At 58.0% G+C, this 18,040-nt stretch overlaps 1 protein-coding gene across 5 annotated transcripts in view; it reads left to right on the forward strand.

The window, feature by feature from the left end:
- LOC123356523 (alpha-2-macroglobulin-like protein 1) overlaps positions 1–18,040 on the forward strand; it is a 125,659-nt gene that overhangs the window by 102,148 nt on the left and 5,471 nt on the right. For all 5 annotated transcript variants that reach the window (XM_044999856.1, XM_044999860.1, XM_044999859.1 and 2 more), the window contains 10 exons: positions 369–594; positions 840–966; positions 1,504–1,625; positions 2,243–2,294; positions 2,895–2,969; positions 3,378–3,554; positions 6,788–6,869; positions 11,422–11,578; positions 14,567–14,641; positions 15,858–16,014. In XM_044999856.1, coding sequence (XP_044855791.1) covers positions 369–594; positions 840–966; positions 1,504–1,625; positions 2,243–2,294; positions 2,895–2,969; positions 3,378–3,554; positions 6,788–6,869; positions 11,422–11,578; positions 14,567–14,641; positions 15,858–16,014 — 1,250 coding nt within the window. The remainder of the gene's footprint in view (positions 1–368; positions 595–839; positions 967–1,503; positions 1,626–2,242; positions 2,295–2,894; positions 2,970–3,377; positions 3,555–6,787; positions 6,870–11,421; positions 11,579–14,566; positions 14,642–15,857; positions 16,015–18,040) is intronic.

The following is an 18,040-nucleotide window of genomic DNA, read 5'->3' on the forward strand; positions in this document are numbered from 1 at the left end:
CACATGGGGTAGACATGGGAGGGGCAGGGGATCCTGAGCAGGGGGAATTGAGGCTGACCCCAGGAATAGCCCCTGACAGGGAGACGTGTCCAGCTGGGGAAGGGGGGATCCCCATCCCGTGGGACATTGAGCCCAGCCCGGAGAGCCCCGGGGCGGGGCAGGATCCTGCGCTAGCTGGCGTGGGGCGGAGGAGGGGAGGAGATGGGGGCACTGACAGCTCTTCCCCTCTCTGCTGTCTGGGATTGGCCTGTTTCTGGCCCCAGCCCAGCGGAGGGTCGGGCAGGGACGTCGCTGGTGGCCGGGCTCGTGGGCGCTTCCCAGGGGGCGGCCGTGTGTCTGACGCTCTGTTTGTATCCGTCCCGGCCCAGCGAGGGGGGCTCCAAGGACGTCCCAGTCTCGGTGCCCGACACCATCACGGAGTGGAAAGCTGGGATGTTCTGCACGGCGGAGCTGGGCTTTGGGCTCTCGCCCACGGCCACCTTCACGGCCTTCAAACCCTTCTTTGTGGAGCTGGCCTTGCCGTACTCCGTGATCCGGGGAGAGGCCTTCGCCCTAAAGGCCACCGTCTTCAACTACCTGCGGCAGTGCATCAAGGTGAGCGCTGCCCGGGGCTGGGCTGCGGGGGCTGCTGGGGCCGGTGACCTGGGGCTGGGGGGCTGGGCAGCGGCGCAGGCCGGCGAGTGGCACCGGCAGTCACTGGCTGTGACCCTGTGACCACTGGGGTCAGCACATCGCGGTGAGGGGGCCTGAGCCCCAGAGGGGTCACGTCTCGGCTGGAGCTGGCGCGTGTGAGCGCGTCTCCCACAGCCCTAAGGGGGTTCTCATGTTGGACCCCACAGGTGCGGGTGACGCTGGCGGAGTCTGCGCAGTTCCAGGTGCAGGCGGGCGAGGACGGCGCCTACACCAGCTGCCTCTGTGCAGACGAAGGGAAAACCTTCCAGTGGGAGGTGACGGCGAGCAGCCTGGGTAAGGGGCGCTGGGGGCTCTGTGCCGGAGGGGAGGGGCAGGGAAGTGGGAGGGCTCTGTACAGTGGCGGGGGCAGAGAAGGGGGGCTGGAGCCTTCGCACTAGGGAGGCAGGTAGGGGCCTTCGGAGGCTCTGCGTGGGGGACAGACGGGTAAGGAGCATTGGAGGCTCTGTGCTGGGAGTGAGGAGGAGGGCGCAGGATGGGGTCGCTGAGGGCTTGGTACCAAGCGGAGTGGATGAGAAGAGCTGCGGAGGAGGGGGCTGAGAGGATGCCCCAGCAGTGAAACCTCTTACGTCCTAATCACCATTTCCCACAGTCACTTCCCTCCGTCTTTCCCTTCCCCTCTGGCCTTCCCTCTCTTTTCTCCCCATTCCCTCTCACGCTCTCTCTTCATTTTCTTTCTTTTTCTACTATTCTCTCCCTTCTTCACCACCCTTCCCCTTCAAATATCCTCCCACCCTCGGACCCGGGCTCCTCTCTGCCTCGGGCAGGGGCGCTGGTCTGTCTAACGGGGGCGTCTCCCACCTTGCTCTGCAGGGGAGGTGAACTTCACCGTCAGCACCGAGGCTCTGCGCACCGAGGAGCTGTGCGGCAATGAGCTGGCCGTGGTGCCGGCCCAGGGGCGAGTGGACACCGTGATAAAGCCCCTGCTGGTCCAGGTCAGTGTCTGGTCGGGGCCTCTGGGCAGGGCAGAGGGAGATCCGGGGCCTGGGTCTCACCCCCTAGTGGCCGTGGGCCGAGTCTGCACTTGTGATTGTTCTTTGTCCTGCCACAGAAAATAATGCCCCAGCACCGCACCGTCCGCGTCCCGGACCCCGACCTGCACTGCCCTGGCACGCGGCCCCGTCCCAGCGAGATCAGGGAGCTGGCAGGAGAGTCCTGGGGCAGACAGAGACGGGGGTTAGCCCCAAGGGGGGTGGCTGAGAGTGACACACGGGAGGGCTCAAGGGGGCTGAGTGTGACACACGGGAGGGCTCAAGGGGGCTGAGTGTGACACACGGGAGGGCTCGAGGGGGCTGAGGGAACGAGCAGAGGGAAGCTCCACGCTGAAGAAGAAGCTGCGAGATCTGCTGGGCTGGGAACAGTCTCGCCGGGGAAGGGACGGGAGCCCCATCGCTGGGGCGCTGAGAGCTGGATGTGCCCGAGCCCCACAGCACGGGCTGTAGTGGGTGATCCTGCCCTGGCTAGCGGCACTGGCTGACCCAGCAGGCCCTGTCAGGCTGTGACGTGCACGGTCCCTTCTCCTGACCTTGTGTCTGATGCTCCTTCCCCACAGCCGGGGGGGATCCTGGAGGAGAAGGTGCACAGCTCCCTGCTCTGCCAGGAAGGTAGGTTCCCAGCGCCTGTGCGGGGCTCAGTGGGTGTCACTAACGCGGGGAGTCTCTTGGCTGCGGCACGTCAGTGATGGATGAGCCGCTGGATGGCCCAGCTAGGGGCACAGGAGCCGCCAGGCCGGACCGGACCAGGGGGCATCCAGGCCAATGTCCTGCCTGGGACAGGGTCCAGGCGCAGCTGCCTGGGGAAGATGCACCCCCTAGTGGGCAGTTATGGAACCGTCTGCCATGGGCCGAAGGCTCGAGCACGTCCGGCTGCTGTTCCCAAGTCTCACTGGGCCCCTGTTCCGCCAGCTCCTCTCCCCTGCAACCTGGCCCCCGTGTGCACGATGCTCCCTGCAGAGTTCGTCTCACCGGCTCTCTGGGACCAGGAGAGGGACCGAGTCCCACAGGCAGGTCCCCCCGCTGAGATCCCCCAGCCCTCGCCCTCAAGAGCACGTACGTGTCACGGCCGGGGGAGCTTGGGGTTGAGAGAGGGGCTGTGACTGGGCGAGAGCCCCGGACGGTGAGGAATGGAGGGATCTGATTGGCTGGAGGCAGGGGCAGGTTCCCAACAGGACTTTAACGGTGTGTCTTTGCCTTCGTGTTATGCAGCCTCTGAAGAAATCTCCTTGCAGCTGCCTGTGAACGTCCTGGCGGGGTCCGAGCGGGCCCACGTGACTGTCCTGGGTAAGGAATTCCCCTGCCCCATCCCTGCCAGGGCACGGTGCCCTTTGCCAACCGGCCCATCTCCGGCCCAGCGCTCTGATCAGCGAAGCCGGGGCATCACGGATGGAAAAGACCAATGAGGTCTAGTGGGTGTCTGGGGCCGTGGCAGGACTGGTCCCTGCAGTCTGTGCTCCAGGGCCTCGTCCCCAGTGAGGGGCAATATACTCCCGCGGTGATGACATGAAGCTGTGCCAGGGCATTGGCGTCTTGGCCATTCATCACCACGTATCCACGTAACCCCACCAGGCCTGAATCAAACTGGGGGCTCTGAGCCCCCCAATGCCAGGGCTCCACTGATGTGGTGTTAGGGACGGGGCAGCTGTTGTGCAGCCTGGTAATTCTCTGCTCCCCCGACTCCCTTGGTGCCAGGAGACATAATGGGCACGGCTCTGCAGAACATAGACCGCCTGCTGGCCATGCCCTACGGCTGTGGAGAGCAGAACATGGTCCGGTTCGCTCCCAACATCTACATCCAGCAGTACCTGGAGAAGAGCGGGCAGCTGAGCCCAGAGATCAGAGACAAAGCCAAGGGTTTCCTCCAGAGCGGTGAGTGTCCTCCCACTCCTGCACCCCCAGGGAATGGCGGGGCCTTGCGAGGGTGTCACGGAGTCCCTGGGTGATGCTCTGGAACTGCTCCCCACAAAGCCAGTCAGGACTTTGGGGAGCCTCCTCTCCCTTGGAGCAGACTGTCTTCAGGGCAAGAAGCTCACACAGCTTCACCTCCTGGGTCTGTCCTTGGAGCATTCAGCATCCTCTGCCCCTCTGTGCGCTTCCCACAGCGAGTCAGCCCAGGTGGGGTACTGGGGAAAGCCAGAGGATCGTGCACCCCTACTTCACAGTCAGACGTGACTCTCAGCAAGCCAGTAAAACAGAAGGTTTATTTAGATGACAGGAACACAGGTCTTGACGGTACAGACAACAGGCCCCCCTTTAGTTAGGTCCATCTGGGGCCTGCAGGGAGGCCACAGCCCCGTTGGGAAGCCCAAGCCCCATCGGGGCTCCCCTCCATTTCCCAGCCAGCTTCAAACTGAAACTCCCTCCAGCCTCTCACTCAGCCTCACTCAGTCTTTTAAAAGACTTCCTTTAAAAAGTGGAAGTCAAATCCTAGTGAGGCAAATAGAAAGGAGCACAAACACTGCCAAGTTAAGTGCAAGAGTGTAATAAGAAAAGCCAAAGAGGAGTTTGAAGAACGGATAGCCAAAAACTCCAAGGGTAATAACAAAATGTTTTTTAAGTACATCAGAAGTAGGAAGCCTGCTAAACAACCAGTGGGGCCCCTTGACGATCGAAATACAAAAGGAGCGCTTAAAGACGATAAAGTCATTGCGGAGAAACTAAATGGATTCTTTGCTTCAGTCTTCACGGCTGAGGATGTTAGGGAGATTCCCAAACCTGAGCTGGCTTTTGTAGGTGACAAATCTGAGGAACTGTCACAGATTGAAGTGTCACTAGAGGTTTTGGAATTAATTGATAAACTCAACCTTAACAAGTCACCGGGACCCGATGGCATTCATCCAAGAGTTCTGAAAGAACTCAAATGTGAAGTTGCAGAACTATTAACTAAGGTTTGTAACGTGTCCTTTAAATCGGCTTCGGTATCCAATGACTGGAAGTTAGCTAATGTAACGCCAATATTTAAAAAGGGCTCTAGGAGTGATCCCGGCAATTACAGACAGGTAAGTCTAACGTCGGTACCGGGCAAATTAGTCGAAACAATAGTTAAGAATAAAATTGTCAGACACATAGAAAAACATAAACTGTTGAGCAATATTCAACATGGTTTCTGTAAAGGGAAATCATGTCTTACTAATCTATTAAAGTTCTTTGAAGGGGTCAACAAACATGTGGACAAGGGGGATCCGGTGGACATAGTGTACTTAGATTTCCAGAATGCCTTTGACAAGGTCCCTCATCAAAGGCTCTTACGTAAATTAAGCTGTCATGGGATAAAAGGGAAGGTCCTTTCATGGATTGAGAACTGGTTAAAGGACAGGGAACAAAGGGTAGGAATTAATGGTAAATTCTCAGAATGGAGAGGGATAACTAGTGGTGTTCCCCAAGGGTCAGTCCTCGGACCAATCCTATTCAATTTATTCATAAATGATCTGGAGAAAGGGGTAAACAGTGAGGTGGCAAAGTTTGCAGATGATACTAAACTGCTCAAGATAGTTAAGACCAAAGCAGATTGTGAAGAACTTCAAAAAGATCTCACAAAACTAAGTGATTGGGCAACAAAATGGCAAATGAAATTTAATGTGGATAAATGTAAAGTAATGCACAGTGGAAAAAATAACCCCAACTATACATACAACATGAGGGGGGCTAATTTAGCTACAATGAGTCAGGAAAAAGATCTTGGAGTCATCGTGGATAGTTCTCTGAAGATGTCCATGCAGTGTGCAGAGGCGGTCAAAAAAGCAAACAGGATGTTAGCAATCATTAAAAAGGGGATAGAGAATAAGACTGAGAATATATTATTGCCCTTATATAAATACATGGTACGCACACATCTTGAATACTGTGTACAGATGTGGTCTCCTCACCTCAAAAAAGATATTCTAGCACTAGAAAAGGTTCAGAAAAGGGCAACTAAAATGATTAGGGGTTTGGAGAGAGTCCCATATGAGGAGAGATTAAAGAGGCTAGGTCTCTTCAGCTTGAAAAAGAGAAGATTAAAGGGGGATATGATAGAGATATATAAAATCATGAGTGATGTTGAGAAAGTGGATAAGGAAACGTTATTTACTTATTCCCATAATACAAGAACTAGGGGTCACCAAATGAAATTAATAGGCAGCAGGTTTAAAACAAATAAAAGGAAGTTCTTCTTCACGCAGCGCACAGTCAACTTGTTGAACTCTTTACCTGAGGCGGTTGTGAAGGCTAGGACTATAACAATGTTTAAAAGGGGACTGGATAAATTCATGGTGGCTAAGTCCATAAATGGCTATTAGCTAGGATGGGTAAGAATGGTGTCCCTAGCCTCTGTTCGTCAGAGGATGGAGATGGATGGCAGGAGAGAGATCACTTGATCATTGCCTGTTGGGTTCACTCCCTCTGGGGCACCTGGCATTGGCCACTGTCGGTGGACAGATACTGGGCTAGATGGACCTTTGGTCTGTCCCGGTACGGCCGTTGTTATGTTCTCCCCCCAGCTCCTCCCCCAGCCTTTGTCCTTTGTCCAGTTTCCCAGGCAGAGGTGTTACCTGGCCTCCAACCCTCCTCCTGGGTTCTCAGGTTACATGCTCAGGTATCCTCCCTTCCCCAGTACAGGCCGTCCCAGCACAACTCCCCTGCAACCTTCCCCGGTCAATACTCCCCACTCGGCATTCACATAACACATCGAGAACATTCCCATTTCGTCACATCGGGCCCTGTCCATGCCACCTCCGGGGCCTGAGTTCCAGTCCAGCCCCAGATCAGGGCCCTGGCTGGCTCTGGGGGTCAGGGAATGAGATCCTTGGCCTTTCCTCTCTGAGGCCCAGGTCATAAGGACTGTTAGACTCAGGGTTGAGGGAACGGGAGAGAAGCCCTTTCCCCTCTAGGGGGCGCTGGTTGGGATCCAGCCCCAGGTCGGGGCGCTAGAGCATTTGGGGGATCGGGGCCCTATTCAGCCTTAACTCCATCCCCCTATTCAAACCGACCCCTGGAATCTCTGAGTCTCAGCATCGTGGGGATGGGGAGGGCTAGTGGGCCCCACGGGGCGCAGGCTGGGGGTGGATTCTAGCCCCTGGGGGTAAGCGGGTCCAGTACTCGCTGTCTCTCTCCCGTCCCCACAGGCTACCAGCGTGAGCTGCTCTATAAGCACGACGACGGCTCTTACAGCGCCTTTGGGGAGAGCGACGCCACGGGCAACACCTGGTGAGGGGCCGCACCGCACGGGCGAGTCAGGGCTCTGGGTGGGCAGGGCCTACCGGGCTGCAGCCTGACCCCCAGCCCCACTGCTATTCCAGTCCTGCTCACCACACAGCTCTGCCCCTCGTACTCACTCCAACCCCCCACCCCCCTGTCACGGAGTATGGGGGAGTCAGGCCCTGTACCCCTCTTCCTGGGACTCACAGTGACTCTCAGCCAGCCAGTAAAACAGAAGGTTTATTGGACAACAGGAACGCAGGCTACAGCAGAGCTTGTGGGCACAACCAGGACCCCTCAATCTGGTCCTTCTGGGGGTTCAGGAAGCTTAGTCCCCAGCTTGGGATTCCCTAAATTCCACCACCCAGCCCCAAACCGAAACTGAACTAACTCCCTCCAGCCGGCCCCTTCCTTTGTCCAGCTTCCCGGGCAAAGGTGCTGACACCCCTCCCCGCTGCCTGGCTCAGATTACAGGCTCAGGTCCTGTCTCTCACCTAAAGTCATCCCCGGCTCTCCCATCCCCCACACAGACAGTCCCTACTCCACCACATCTCTCCCCCCTTCGAGACTGAACTGAGCGGGGTCACTCTGCCCAGTGACCTGGGGAAGTTCAGGGCCCCCTCTCCAGGACAACGCATCCACTGTCAGGTTGGCACTTCCCTTCACATGGACCACGTCCATGTCATAGTCCTGCAGGAGCAGGCTCCACCTCAGGAGCTTGGCGTTGGCTCCTTTCATCTGGTGCAGCCAGGTCAGGGGAGAGTGGTCGGTGTACACGGTGAAGTGTCGCCCAAAGAGATATGGCTCTAGTTTCTTAAGGGCCCACACCATGGCCAGGCATTCCTTCTCGATGGCTGCGTAGTTCTGCTCCCGGGGTAGCAACTTCTTGCTCAGGTACACGATGGGGTGTCTCCCCCACTTTTCATCCTCCTGCATTAACACCGCCCCCAGTCCCATGTCTGAGGCATCAGTGAACACCATAAAGGGCTTGTCAAAATCTGGGTTTGCCAGAACTGGGCCGCTAACCAGAGCCTCCTTCAGCGCCCGGAGAGCCTGCTGGCACTGCTCGGTCCTTGTCTGGCTTCCCCTTCTTGCACAGCTCAGTGATGGGGGCGGCTATGGTGCTAAAGTGGGGCATGAACCTACGATAGTACCCCGCCATCCCAATAAAGGCCTGGACCTGCTTTTTGGTTTGGGGAGTGGGCCAGTCTCTGATCACCTCCACCTTGGCTGGTTCTGGCTTTAGGCAGCCGTTCCCCACCCGATGGCCCAGGTAAGATACTTCAGCCATCCCCACCTTGCACTTCTCAGCCTTTACGGTTAACCCAGCCTCTTGGAGTCGGTCCAGCACTTGTTTAACCTGGGACATGTGGTCCTCCCAGGTCCGGCTAAAGACGCAGATGTCGTCAATATACGCCACGGCAAAACTCTCCATTCCCCTCAGTAGCTGATCCACCAGGCGCTGGAAGGTGGCCGGCGCTCCCTTGAGGCCAAAGGGCAGGGTCAGAAACTCGTAGAGCCCCAGAGGGCTGATAAAGGCCGATTTCAGCCTGGCATCTGCGTCCAGCGGCACTTGCCAGTAGCCCTTGTAAGATCCATGGTGGTGAGGTACCGAGCACCTCCCAGCTTGTCTAGGAGCTCGTCAGGCCTGGGCATGGGGTAGGCATCAGATACGGTGATGGCATTGAGCTTTCGATAGTCCACACAGAACCGGATTGACCCATCCCTTTTGGGGACCAGAACCACTGGCGAGGCCCAAGGTCTGGAAGATGGCTGGATCACCTCCAAAGCCAGCATGTCCCTGACCTCTCTTTCTAGGTCCTGGGCAGTTTTCCCGGTGACTCGAAAAGGGGAGCATCTTATAGGAGGATGTGACCCGGTCTCCACCCGGTGGACAGTCAAATTAGTACGTCCAGGCTGGTTGGAAAACAGCTGAGAGTATAGATGCAGCACCCCTCTGATCTCAGCGTGCTGGGCCAGGGTCAGCTGATCAGAGAGGGGAATTGCCTCCAGGAGGGAACCAGCTTTTGTCCCAGGGAATAGATCCACTAAAGGGTCATCTCCCTGCTCTTCCCAATGTCCACACACGGCCACCACCACATTCCCCCGTCATAGTATGGCTTCATCATATTAACATGGTACACCTGGCGGTGATGTGCCTGGTTAGACAGCTCCACCACATAGTTTACCTCATTTAGTTGCTTGACAACCTTGAATGGCCCTTCTCAGGCGGCCTGGAGTTTGTTCTTTCTCATGGGGATGAGAACCATCATGTGATCCCCAGTGGCGAAGGCGCGGGCCCGCGCCGTGCGGTCATACCAGACCTTCTGCTTCCTCTGGGCTCGGGCCAGATTCTCCCTGGCCAGGCCCATGAGCTCAGCAAGTCTTTCCTGGAAGGTCAGGACATACTCCACCACTGACTCTCCATCGGGAACGGTCTTCCCCTCCCATTCGTCTCTGATCAGGTCCAGGGGTCCCCTTACCCGCCTTCCATATAACAGTTCAAAAGGCAAAAACCCAGTGGATTCCTGGGGTACCTCCCGGTACGCGAACAGCAGGTGAGGTAAGTACTTGTCCCAGTCCTGTGGGTGCTGGTGCATAAATGTTTTTAGCATCATCTTTAGCGTCCCATTGAACCTTTCCACCAGCCCGTTGGTCTGGGGGTGATACGCTGAGGCCCAGTTGTGCCAGACCCCACATTTCTCCCACAGGGACTGGAGCAGGGTCGACATGAAGTTGGACCCCTGGTCCATTAAGACTTCCTTGGGGAACCCCACCCAGCTGAAAATGCTCAGCAGCGCATCTGCCACGGTGTCTGCTTCGATAGAGGACAAGGCCCCCGCCTCGGGGTAGCGAGTGGCGAAATCTACCATCACCAGAATGTATTTTTTCCCCGACCGGGTCGTCTTGCTGAGAGGTCCCACTATGTCCATGGCCACCTTCTGGAAAGGTTCTTCAATGGTGGGTAAAGGTCTCAGAGCTGCTTTCCCCTTGTCTCGGCCTTCCCCACCCTCTGGCAGGGGTCACAGGATCGGCAGTACTGTCGGACATGGGTAAAGACCCCAGGCCAGTAAAAGTTCCGTAACAGCCTCTGCCTGGTGCACCAGATTCCCTGGTGCCCTGCAAGAGGGATGTCATGGGCCAGGTACAGTAGCTTGTGGCGAAACTTCTGGGGAACCACCAGCTGCCTCCTGATCCCTCATGACTCCACTTCCCCTAGGGGAGCCCATTCTCGGTACAGGAACCCCTTCTCCCACAGGAACCTCTCCTTGCAACCTCTCCTCATGGACTGTAACGCACTGAGGTCGGCCAGGTCCCTTGGCCTCCGCAAGGAGGGATCTTTCTGCAACTCAGCCTTGAACTCAGCAGTTGGGACAGAGATGGGGACCTGCTCCCTTCTGCTGGCTGGGTCTGAGGCTGCAGCCTCTCTGAGCCATGTCCCTGGGCGTTCCCCTTGGGAGGGGGTTCTCCCTATTCCCCCTTTGGGAGGTCCCAGGATGACTCTCTCTCTGCATCGCGGCAGGCCTGTTCCTTTGGGACTCCTCCCTGCTACCCCCCGACCGGCTCTTCACAAACGCATCAGCCAGCCGCTCTGCATGTCGCTGGTTCTCTGGCTTTTGGTCCCTCAACCACAGCCTCAAGTCAGGTGGGCACCTCATACAGTTGCTCCAGTACCAGCAGTTTAACCAGGTCACACTTAAGGTGCTTGGCATACATCTTCCTGCTGGCCACTCGCAGGCCTGGGTGCTCACTGCTCCCCACGGTTTCCAGCGAGACCCCTAGCATGCCAGTCCTTCCTGAGGTCACCACCTCTCTGCCAGGGTTGAGCTGCAGACTCCTCCGCCCCAGGACCGCTCGCTGAAATCCCCCGGGGGACCCTGTTACTGCAAAAGTCCTTCTCTCTGGTCGCACATTCCCAGGGGTTAATCGCCCCTAAAATCGTCCCTTCGTTTTACTGCTCCCCTGTCACTTACTGCAGGAAGCGCCATCCATGGGGTGCAGTCGATCCCACCGCTACCACCAGTTGTCACAGAGTATGGGGGAGTCAGGCCCTGCACCCCTCTTCCTGGGACTCACAGTGACTCTCAACCAGCCAGTAAAACAGAAGGTTTATTGGACAACAGGAACGCAGGCTACAGCAGAGCTTGTAGGCACAACCAGGACCCCTCAATCTGATCCTTCTGGGGGTTCAGGGTGCTTGGATCCAGCTTGGGATTCCCTGAATTCCACCACCCAGCCCAAAACTGAAACTGAAATAACTCCCTCCAGCCGACCCCTTCTTTTGTCCAGCTTCCCGGGCAAAGGTGCTGACACCCCTCCCCACTGCCTGGCTCAGATTACAGGCTCAGGTCCTGTCTCTCACCTAAAGTCATCCCCGGCTCTCCCATCTCCCACACAGACAGTCCCTACTCCATCACACCCCCATTCCCGTCCTGGGCTCCCCTGACAGCTCTGCTCACCCCCACAATGGTGACCCCCAGCCCTAGCCCCCACGTACCTCCCTCCTGGCCCACAGCATCTCCTGCAGCGTGTCCCTCTCACGGGGTCTCTCCCCGCCCAGGCTGACAGCCTTCGTTCTCAAGTCCTTTGGCCAGGCCAGGCCCTACATCTCCATCGACGAGAAGCACCTAGAAGACGCCCTAAGGTGGCTGCAGCATCACCAGCTGGAGAGCGGCTGCTTCCGCAGTGTGGGGAAGCTGTTGAACAACGCCCTGCAGGTGGGAGGCTGGGGGCACAGGCTGATGGCATGGGGGAGGGGGGGACAAGCTGGGGAAGGGGGTGGGGGCCCCTCAGGGCAGCTGGTTGTTGTGACCCGTTTCGGGTTGGGGGATTCCCCTGGGTTTTTAGCGACGGCTGAAAGGCTGGAACGGCCGGGGCAGCGGGTTATTGCACCCAACGAGGGAGCAGCCCTGGCCTAGCGCCCCCTGGCTCCTGCACAGCCCAGTCTCCCCGCGGGCACTGAGCAGACCCCGCACTCATTGCCTGGCATGGAGAGCCTGCGGGGCAGGGCCCAGCCCAGCCCTGAAGTCATGTGACTCCCACAACTCCCCAGGCGGCTCAGTCAGAAGGGCTGTCACGGTGCATCATGGGAGACGTAGTCCGAAGGAGCCGAGTCCACGGGGAGGCGGGGGCACGAGGCCAGTCCAGCTGAATGTTGAACTGCTTCACAGTGGAAGGTTTCGGTTCAGGTCGCCAACCCGAGAGGCTGCGATTTGGGCCCCGCCAACCCACCGCAGCATGCTGTGTTTCCATTTTCCCAACGGAAATCAAAACGTTTCAGCAAAAGTAACATTTTCCCTCAAAGCTTTTGGTTTTGTGGAAACTGCATCGTCTGTCGAGAAATCATATCAGCAGGAAATTCCCACCCAGTTCCAGTCACAGCCCAATTCCTGCCACTGCCCCGGAGTTTGCAGGAAGCCGGGACTCTATGGGAGAGGCCGGGGCTGTACCCGGCCGTTTGGGAGCGAGAAGGAGACAAATCATAGAATCATAGAATCATAGAATTCGAGATCAGAAGGGACCATTATGATCATCTAGTCTGACCTCCTGCAAGATGCAGGCCACATAAGCCGATCCACCCACTCCTTAAGCAAGCGACCCCTGCCCCATGCTTCGGAGGAAGGCGAAAAACCTCCAGGGCCACTGCCAATCTACCCTGGAGGAAAATTCCTTCCCAGCCCCAAATATGGCGGTCAGCTGAACCCCGAGCATGCGGGCAAGACTCTCCAGCCATACCCTCTGGAAAAAGGCTAACAATATCCTATCATTGACCCATTGTACTAATTACCAGTGTGGCACTTAATTGACCTATTGACTAAGCCCGTTATCCTATCATATCATCTCCTCCATAAACTTATCTAGCTTAATCTTAAAGTCATGGAGGTCCTTCGCCCCCACTGTTTCCTTCGGTAGGCTGTCCAGAATTGCACTCCTCTGATGGTTAGAAACCTTCGTCTAATTTCAAGCCTAAATTTCCTGACTGACAATTTATATCCGTTTGTCCTCGTGTCCACATTAGCACTGAGCTGAAATAATTCCTCTCCTTCCCTGGTGTTTATCCCTCTGATATATTTAAAGAGTGCAATCATATCTCCTCTTATCCTTCTTTTGGTTAAGGAAAACAAACCGAGCTCCTCAATTCTCCTTTCATACGACAGGCTTTCCATTCCTCGGATCATTCTAGTAGCCCTTCTTTGTACCCGTTCCAGTTTGAATTCATCCTTCTTAAACATGGGAGACCAAAACTGCACACAATACTCCAAATGAGGTCTCACCAACGCCTTATATAACGGGACTAGCACCTCCTTATCTCTACTAGAAATACCTTGCCTAATGCATCCCAAGACCGCATTAGCTTTTTTAACGGCCACATCACATTGCCTACTCATAGTCATTCTACGATCAACCAGGACTCCTAGGTCCTTCTCCTCCTCCGTTACTTCCAACTGGTGCGTCCCCAGCTTATAACTAAAGTTCTTGTTAGTCATCCCTAAATGCATAACCTTACACTTCTCACTATTGAATTTCATCCTGTTACTAATACTCCAGTTTACAAGGTCATCCAAATCTCCCTGGAGGATATCCCGATCCTTTTCCGAATTTGCAATACCTCCCAACTTGGTGTCATCCGCAAACTTTATCAGTCCACTCTTACTCTTGGTTCCCAGGTCAGCTATAAATAGATTGAATAAAATCGGACCCTAAACCGAACCTTGAGGAACTCCACTGGTAACCCCCCTCCAACCCGACAGTTCCCCCTTCAATACGACCCTCTGCAGTCTCCCCTTTAACCAGCTCCTTATCCACCTCTGGATTTTCATTTCGATCCCCATCTTTTCCAATTTAACCACTAATTCCTCATGCAGTACCGTATCAAACGCCTTACTGAAATCAAGATATATTAGATCCACCGCATTTTCTTTGTCTAAAAAAACTGTTACTTTCTCAAAGAAGGACATCAGGTTCGTTTGGCACGATCTACCTTTCGTAAATCCATGCTGTAATTTGTCCCAGTTGCCATCGGCCTCATGCTCCGTAACCACTCTCTCCTTTAAAATTTTTTCCATGATTTTGCATACTACAGATGTTAAACTAACAGGCCTGTAGTTACCCGGGTCACTTTTTTTCCCCTTCTTGAATATAGGAACTACATTAGCTAATCTCCAGTCAAACGGTACAATCCCCGAATTTAGAGATTTATTAAAAATCATCGCTAACGGGCTTAGTCTTAGGCAAAGTCCAGATTCCCGCACAGGGGGACTATTTAATGATCAGGAACTTGCCCAGTGAGGGGCGAATCCCTCAGCCTCTGCAGAAACGGTCCCTGGTCTTCACAGGTAAACTGGCAAATGTCAGTTCAAACCAACTTCCCAGCCTCTGGTTCCAGGGGGCTCAGATAGGGATTTATGCTGAAATTTTATACAACCTTGACAATGGAGCAGCTACCGCCTCTCCCTATAACAAAGCTGTGGAACTCACTGCCACAGTGTGGCCTCCTTGGCTGCTACAACTGGGGCAGCTGCTCGGGACCCAGATGGTCCTGTCAGGTCCCAGCAGGAGGCAGGACCCAAACCCAGCCACTTGGAGCACTGGAACTGGGTCGTCTCTGTCCCAATGGGCCTGTCCTGGGCAGCGTCTCACCTGCTCCAGGCAATGTATCCTGCAGCTCTGTCTGAGCCGGCTCCCGGTGTCTCCATCCCCCGCAGGGCGGCGTGGTGGACGAGCTCTCTCTCTCGGCTTACATCACGGCGGCGCTGCTGGAGCTGGGGCAGCCGCTCAGGGTGAGGCCAAGCCCGGCTGTCCCAGGGGAGGGGCTGGCAGTCGGGGGGGAATTGGAGATTATTGGTGACAGTGAAGGGGGAGTTAGTGCCAGGGAAGGGTTTGGGGTGAGACAGGGGAGTTGTGGGGGGTTGGCACCAAGGAGGGATTTGGGGTGAGATGGGGGAGCTGTGGGGGGTTGGTACCAGGGAGGGATTTGGGGTGAGGTGGGGGAGCTGTGGGGGTTGGTACCAGGGAGGGAGTTGGGGGGAGGTGGGGGAGCTGTGGGGGGTTGGTACCAGGGAGGGATTTGGGGTGAGATGGGGGAGCTGTGGGGGGTTGGCACCAGGGAGGGATTTGGGGTGAGATGGGGGAGCTGTGGGGGGTTGGCACCAGGGAGGGATTTGGGGTGAGGTGGGGGAGCTGTGGGGGGTTGGCACCAGGGAGGGATTTGGGGTGAGGTGGGGGAGCTGTGGGGGGTTGGCACCAGGGAGGGATTTGGGGTGAGGTGGGGGAGCTGTGGGGAGTTGGCACCAGGGAGGGATTTGGGGTGAGATGGGGGAGCTGTGGGGGGTTGGTACCAGGGAGGGATTTGGGGTGAGATGGGGGAGCTGTGGGGGGTTGGTACCAGGGAGGGATTTGGGGTGAGGTGGGGGAGCTGTGGGGGCTTGGTACCAGGGAGGGATTTGGGGTGCTGTTGGGGGCAGTGGGGAGAGGGGTTGGTACTGGGAGGAGGGTCAGGGAGAGGTTGGGATGGGGACAGTGGGTCAGGGCATCAGAAAGATTCAGCAGCTCAGCCAGTTTCTCGGTCCGGCTCTGGGGGGGATCTGGGCGAGGCTTGGACGGGCTGTTTATAGATGGGCCCAGGGCACGGGCGGTGGTGGGGAGGGAGGGGTCGGGGGAGGTGACAGCTGCCTGTCTGCTGGAGCATTGTTGAGGCCCCATGGGGTGGGTACCAGAAGACACACCCGGGCGCGGGGGTCACTTCTGGCCAGCTCAGCCTGACGGGGAGTCTGTTTGGTGTCTAGCGCTCGGGGGAGGGGGTCTGGCGAGGCTTGTGGGGCACAGGGTGCGGGTGGCGGTGGGGGGGAGATGGGTTGCGGGAGGTGACGACAGGCTGGTGGGAGGGGGTCTTAGGGCCCCATGGGGTGGGTGCAGGGGGACACACCCAGGCGCGGCGCGGCTCCTCTGGCCGGCTCAGCCTGACGGGGAGTCTGTTCGGTGTCTCCCCCGTCCCAGGACCCCACGGTGACCAGGGCCCTCCAGTGCCTCCGGGAGTCGAGCACCAGCGACCTCTACACGCAGGCGCTGCTGGCCTACGCCTTCGGGCTAGCGGGGAGCACTGAGCTGCGGGACGCCCTCCTGCAGCGCCTGGCCCAGCACAGCGTCAGCGCCGGTACCGGCAGCACCTCGCTCTAGTGCTCCCCTCGCTGCCGGCCTCTGGGCCCAGGGCAGGGCCAGCTGCCCCCCACGGCCCTGTCCACCCAGGGGCCCCCTGCCCCGGGGCCTCCTCAGCCTGGCAGGGGAGCTGGGTCTCCGTGGCCCAGTCAGTCTGTGGTCTCTGCTGAGGCTGCCAGCGAGGGGCCGACGCGCCGGGCTCTGTCGTGGGGACACTTCTCCCCTCAGAGCTGGAGTGAGATCGTCCCGCCATTTCCCAGGGCCCAGCGCACGGAGCGAAGGGGGGCAAGGCTGGGTCGCTGCCAGCCTGGGGGGATCGGAGCTGAGCGCCTAGAGGGGCACAGCCCCATGTCCCAACCCAGCCCTCTAAAGCGCCCGGGGCCAGGAGCGTAACGGGGTCCAGTGGGCTCCGAGCCGTGGGGCAGGGCCTTGCGTAGGCAGCTCCCAAGGGGAACGGAGCGTAACCGAGTCCTGGGGAGATGCCGCAGGATACCAGCTCCCATCCTGTGTTGGGGACATCCCAGCAGGGGAGTCCCTGCCTGAGGCTTCTCGGCTTGGCCCGGCTAATGCTGGGAGGGGAACAGGCTGCACTGGGCTGGCGGCCGGCTAGGCCCTGCTGGCTCTGGGAGAGGGGGTTGTACAGGGAAGTAGGTCTCTGGGTACCCCCTGGTCTGCACCATGTTCCCCCCATGGATCCCTGGGAGGCTTCCTATCCCCCAGTTCCAGTTCCCCCAGCCTGTCCCTGCACAGATGCCCTTGGGTTTGTGCCATTCCCAGCCCAGCCCGGTGTGACCGATGCAGCCTGGGGCCAGCTCTCCATAGGGCAGGAGGTCCCATGGGAGGCCTGAGGCCCACTGGGGGTGCGGCTGGGGACGCAGGAGGTGGCGCTGCCCCGCATTGGTGCTGAGCTGAAGGAGCCCTCGGCCTGAGGCCAGGGGGCACTGGGAGTCCCAGGTTGAGCCCCTCACACTCCTCATGAACACGCCCCAGTGATCTCTGTGCATCTCCTCGGCCCCATTTGAGCTCTGACTGAGCTGTGCTGGGAGCTGAGGCCTGGCGCGCACGGGCCCTGGGGAGACGTCCCCCCCACAGAGAGGAGCCACCTGCATGGTCTGGGCGGCTCGGTCGTGTCTTAGCTGAGGCGAAAAGTCCCTTCTCTCCGAGCCCCGGTGCAGGGGCTGCAGCTGGTCTGTGCCTGCGAGTTGTGTGTGTCCCCTCCTGCCCCGCCCCGAGATGGGTAAGAAGTGCTGGGAGCAGCACGTGGCTCCTGCCCCAGGGAGGTGAGAGGTGGAGGCTCTGCTCCTGGGGCACCGAGGGGCCACCAGGCACTGCGGTAAAACAGCCCTCGGTTTACAGGACCCATCTGTGACGTTACAAGACCCATCTGTGAGGCCCATAAGACCCCGTGGGGTCTGGTGATAACTCAGTGTCAGCTCCACCGCTGCCCTTCAGCTGGGTCCAGCTCCCGCTCCAGCCCCCATGGGCCCCACACTCCCTCAGGAGCTCTCTGCCCCCCAACTCCTCCAGCAGTGGCCACACTAGGCATAAGCAGACTAAGCAATTGCTTCGGGCCCAAGCAGCTCACAGCCCTGCCAGCTCTGGGAGCGGGGGTTGGGCAGGGGAGGAGGCCTGTGGGTGCGCCACTGTCTGCACCATGCACCCCATCAGGGCTTCTCCTCGGCCCCATTCGAGCTCAGACTGAGCTGTGCTCCTAGGGGTGCACTGAGGGCCCGTTGGACACTGGACTGAAACAGCCCTCGTGTGATGGTCCCGTCTTCAAGGCCCCAGTGATCACTCAGGAGGGGGGTGTTAACCCGGCATCAGCTCTGCCCCCTGCCCTTTGCCTGGGCCAGCTTCTGGGCAGGGGCCAAACTAACACAGGGGATCTCTGCCCCCCTCTAGTGGCTGCACCCCAGAGAGCTTTAGCGGGTGCCTGGAGCCGGCGAGCCTCCTGGGCTCAGCTTTTAGCTCGGGCAGCAGAGGCTCAGGGGTTTCGAGTCAGAGATCCAGGGTTCAGTCCCTGC

Source organism: Mauremys mutica, chromosome 25, assembly GCF_020497125.1.
Source record: "Mauremys mutica isolate MM-2020 ecotype Southern chromosome 25, ASM2049712v1, whole genome shotgun sequence".
NCBI classification, from domain to species: Eukaryota; Metazoa; Chordata; order Testudines; family Geoemydidae; genus Mauremys; species Mauremys mutica.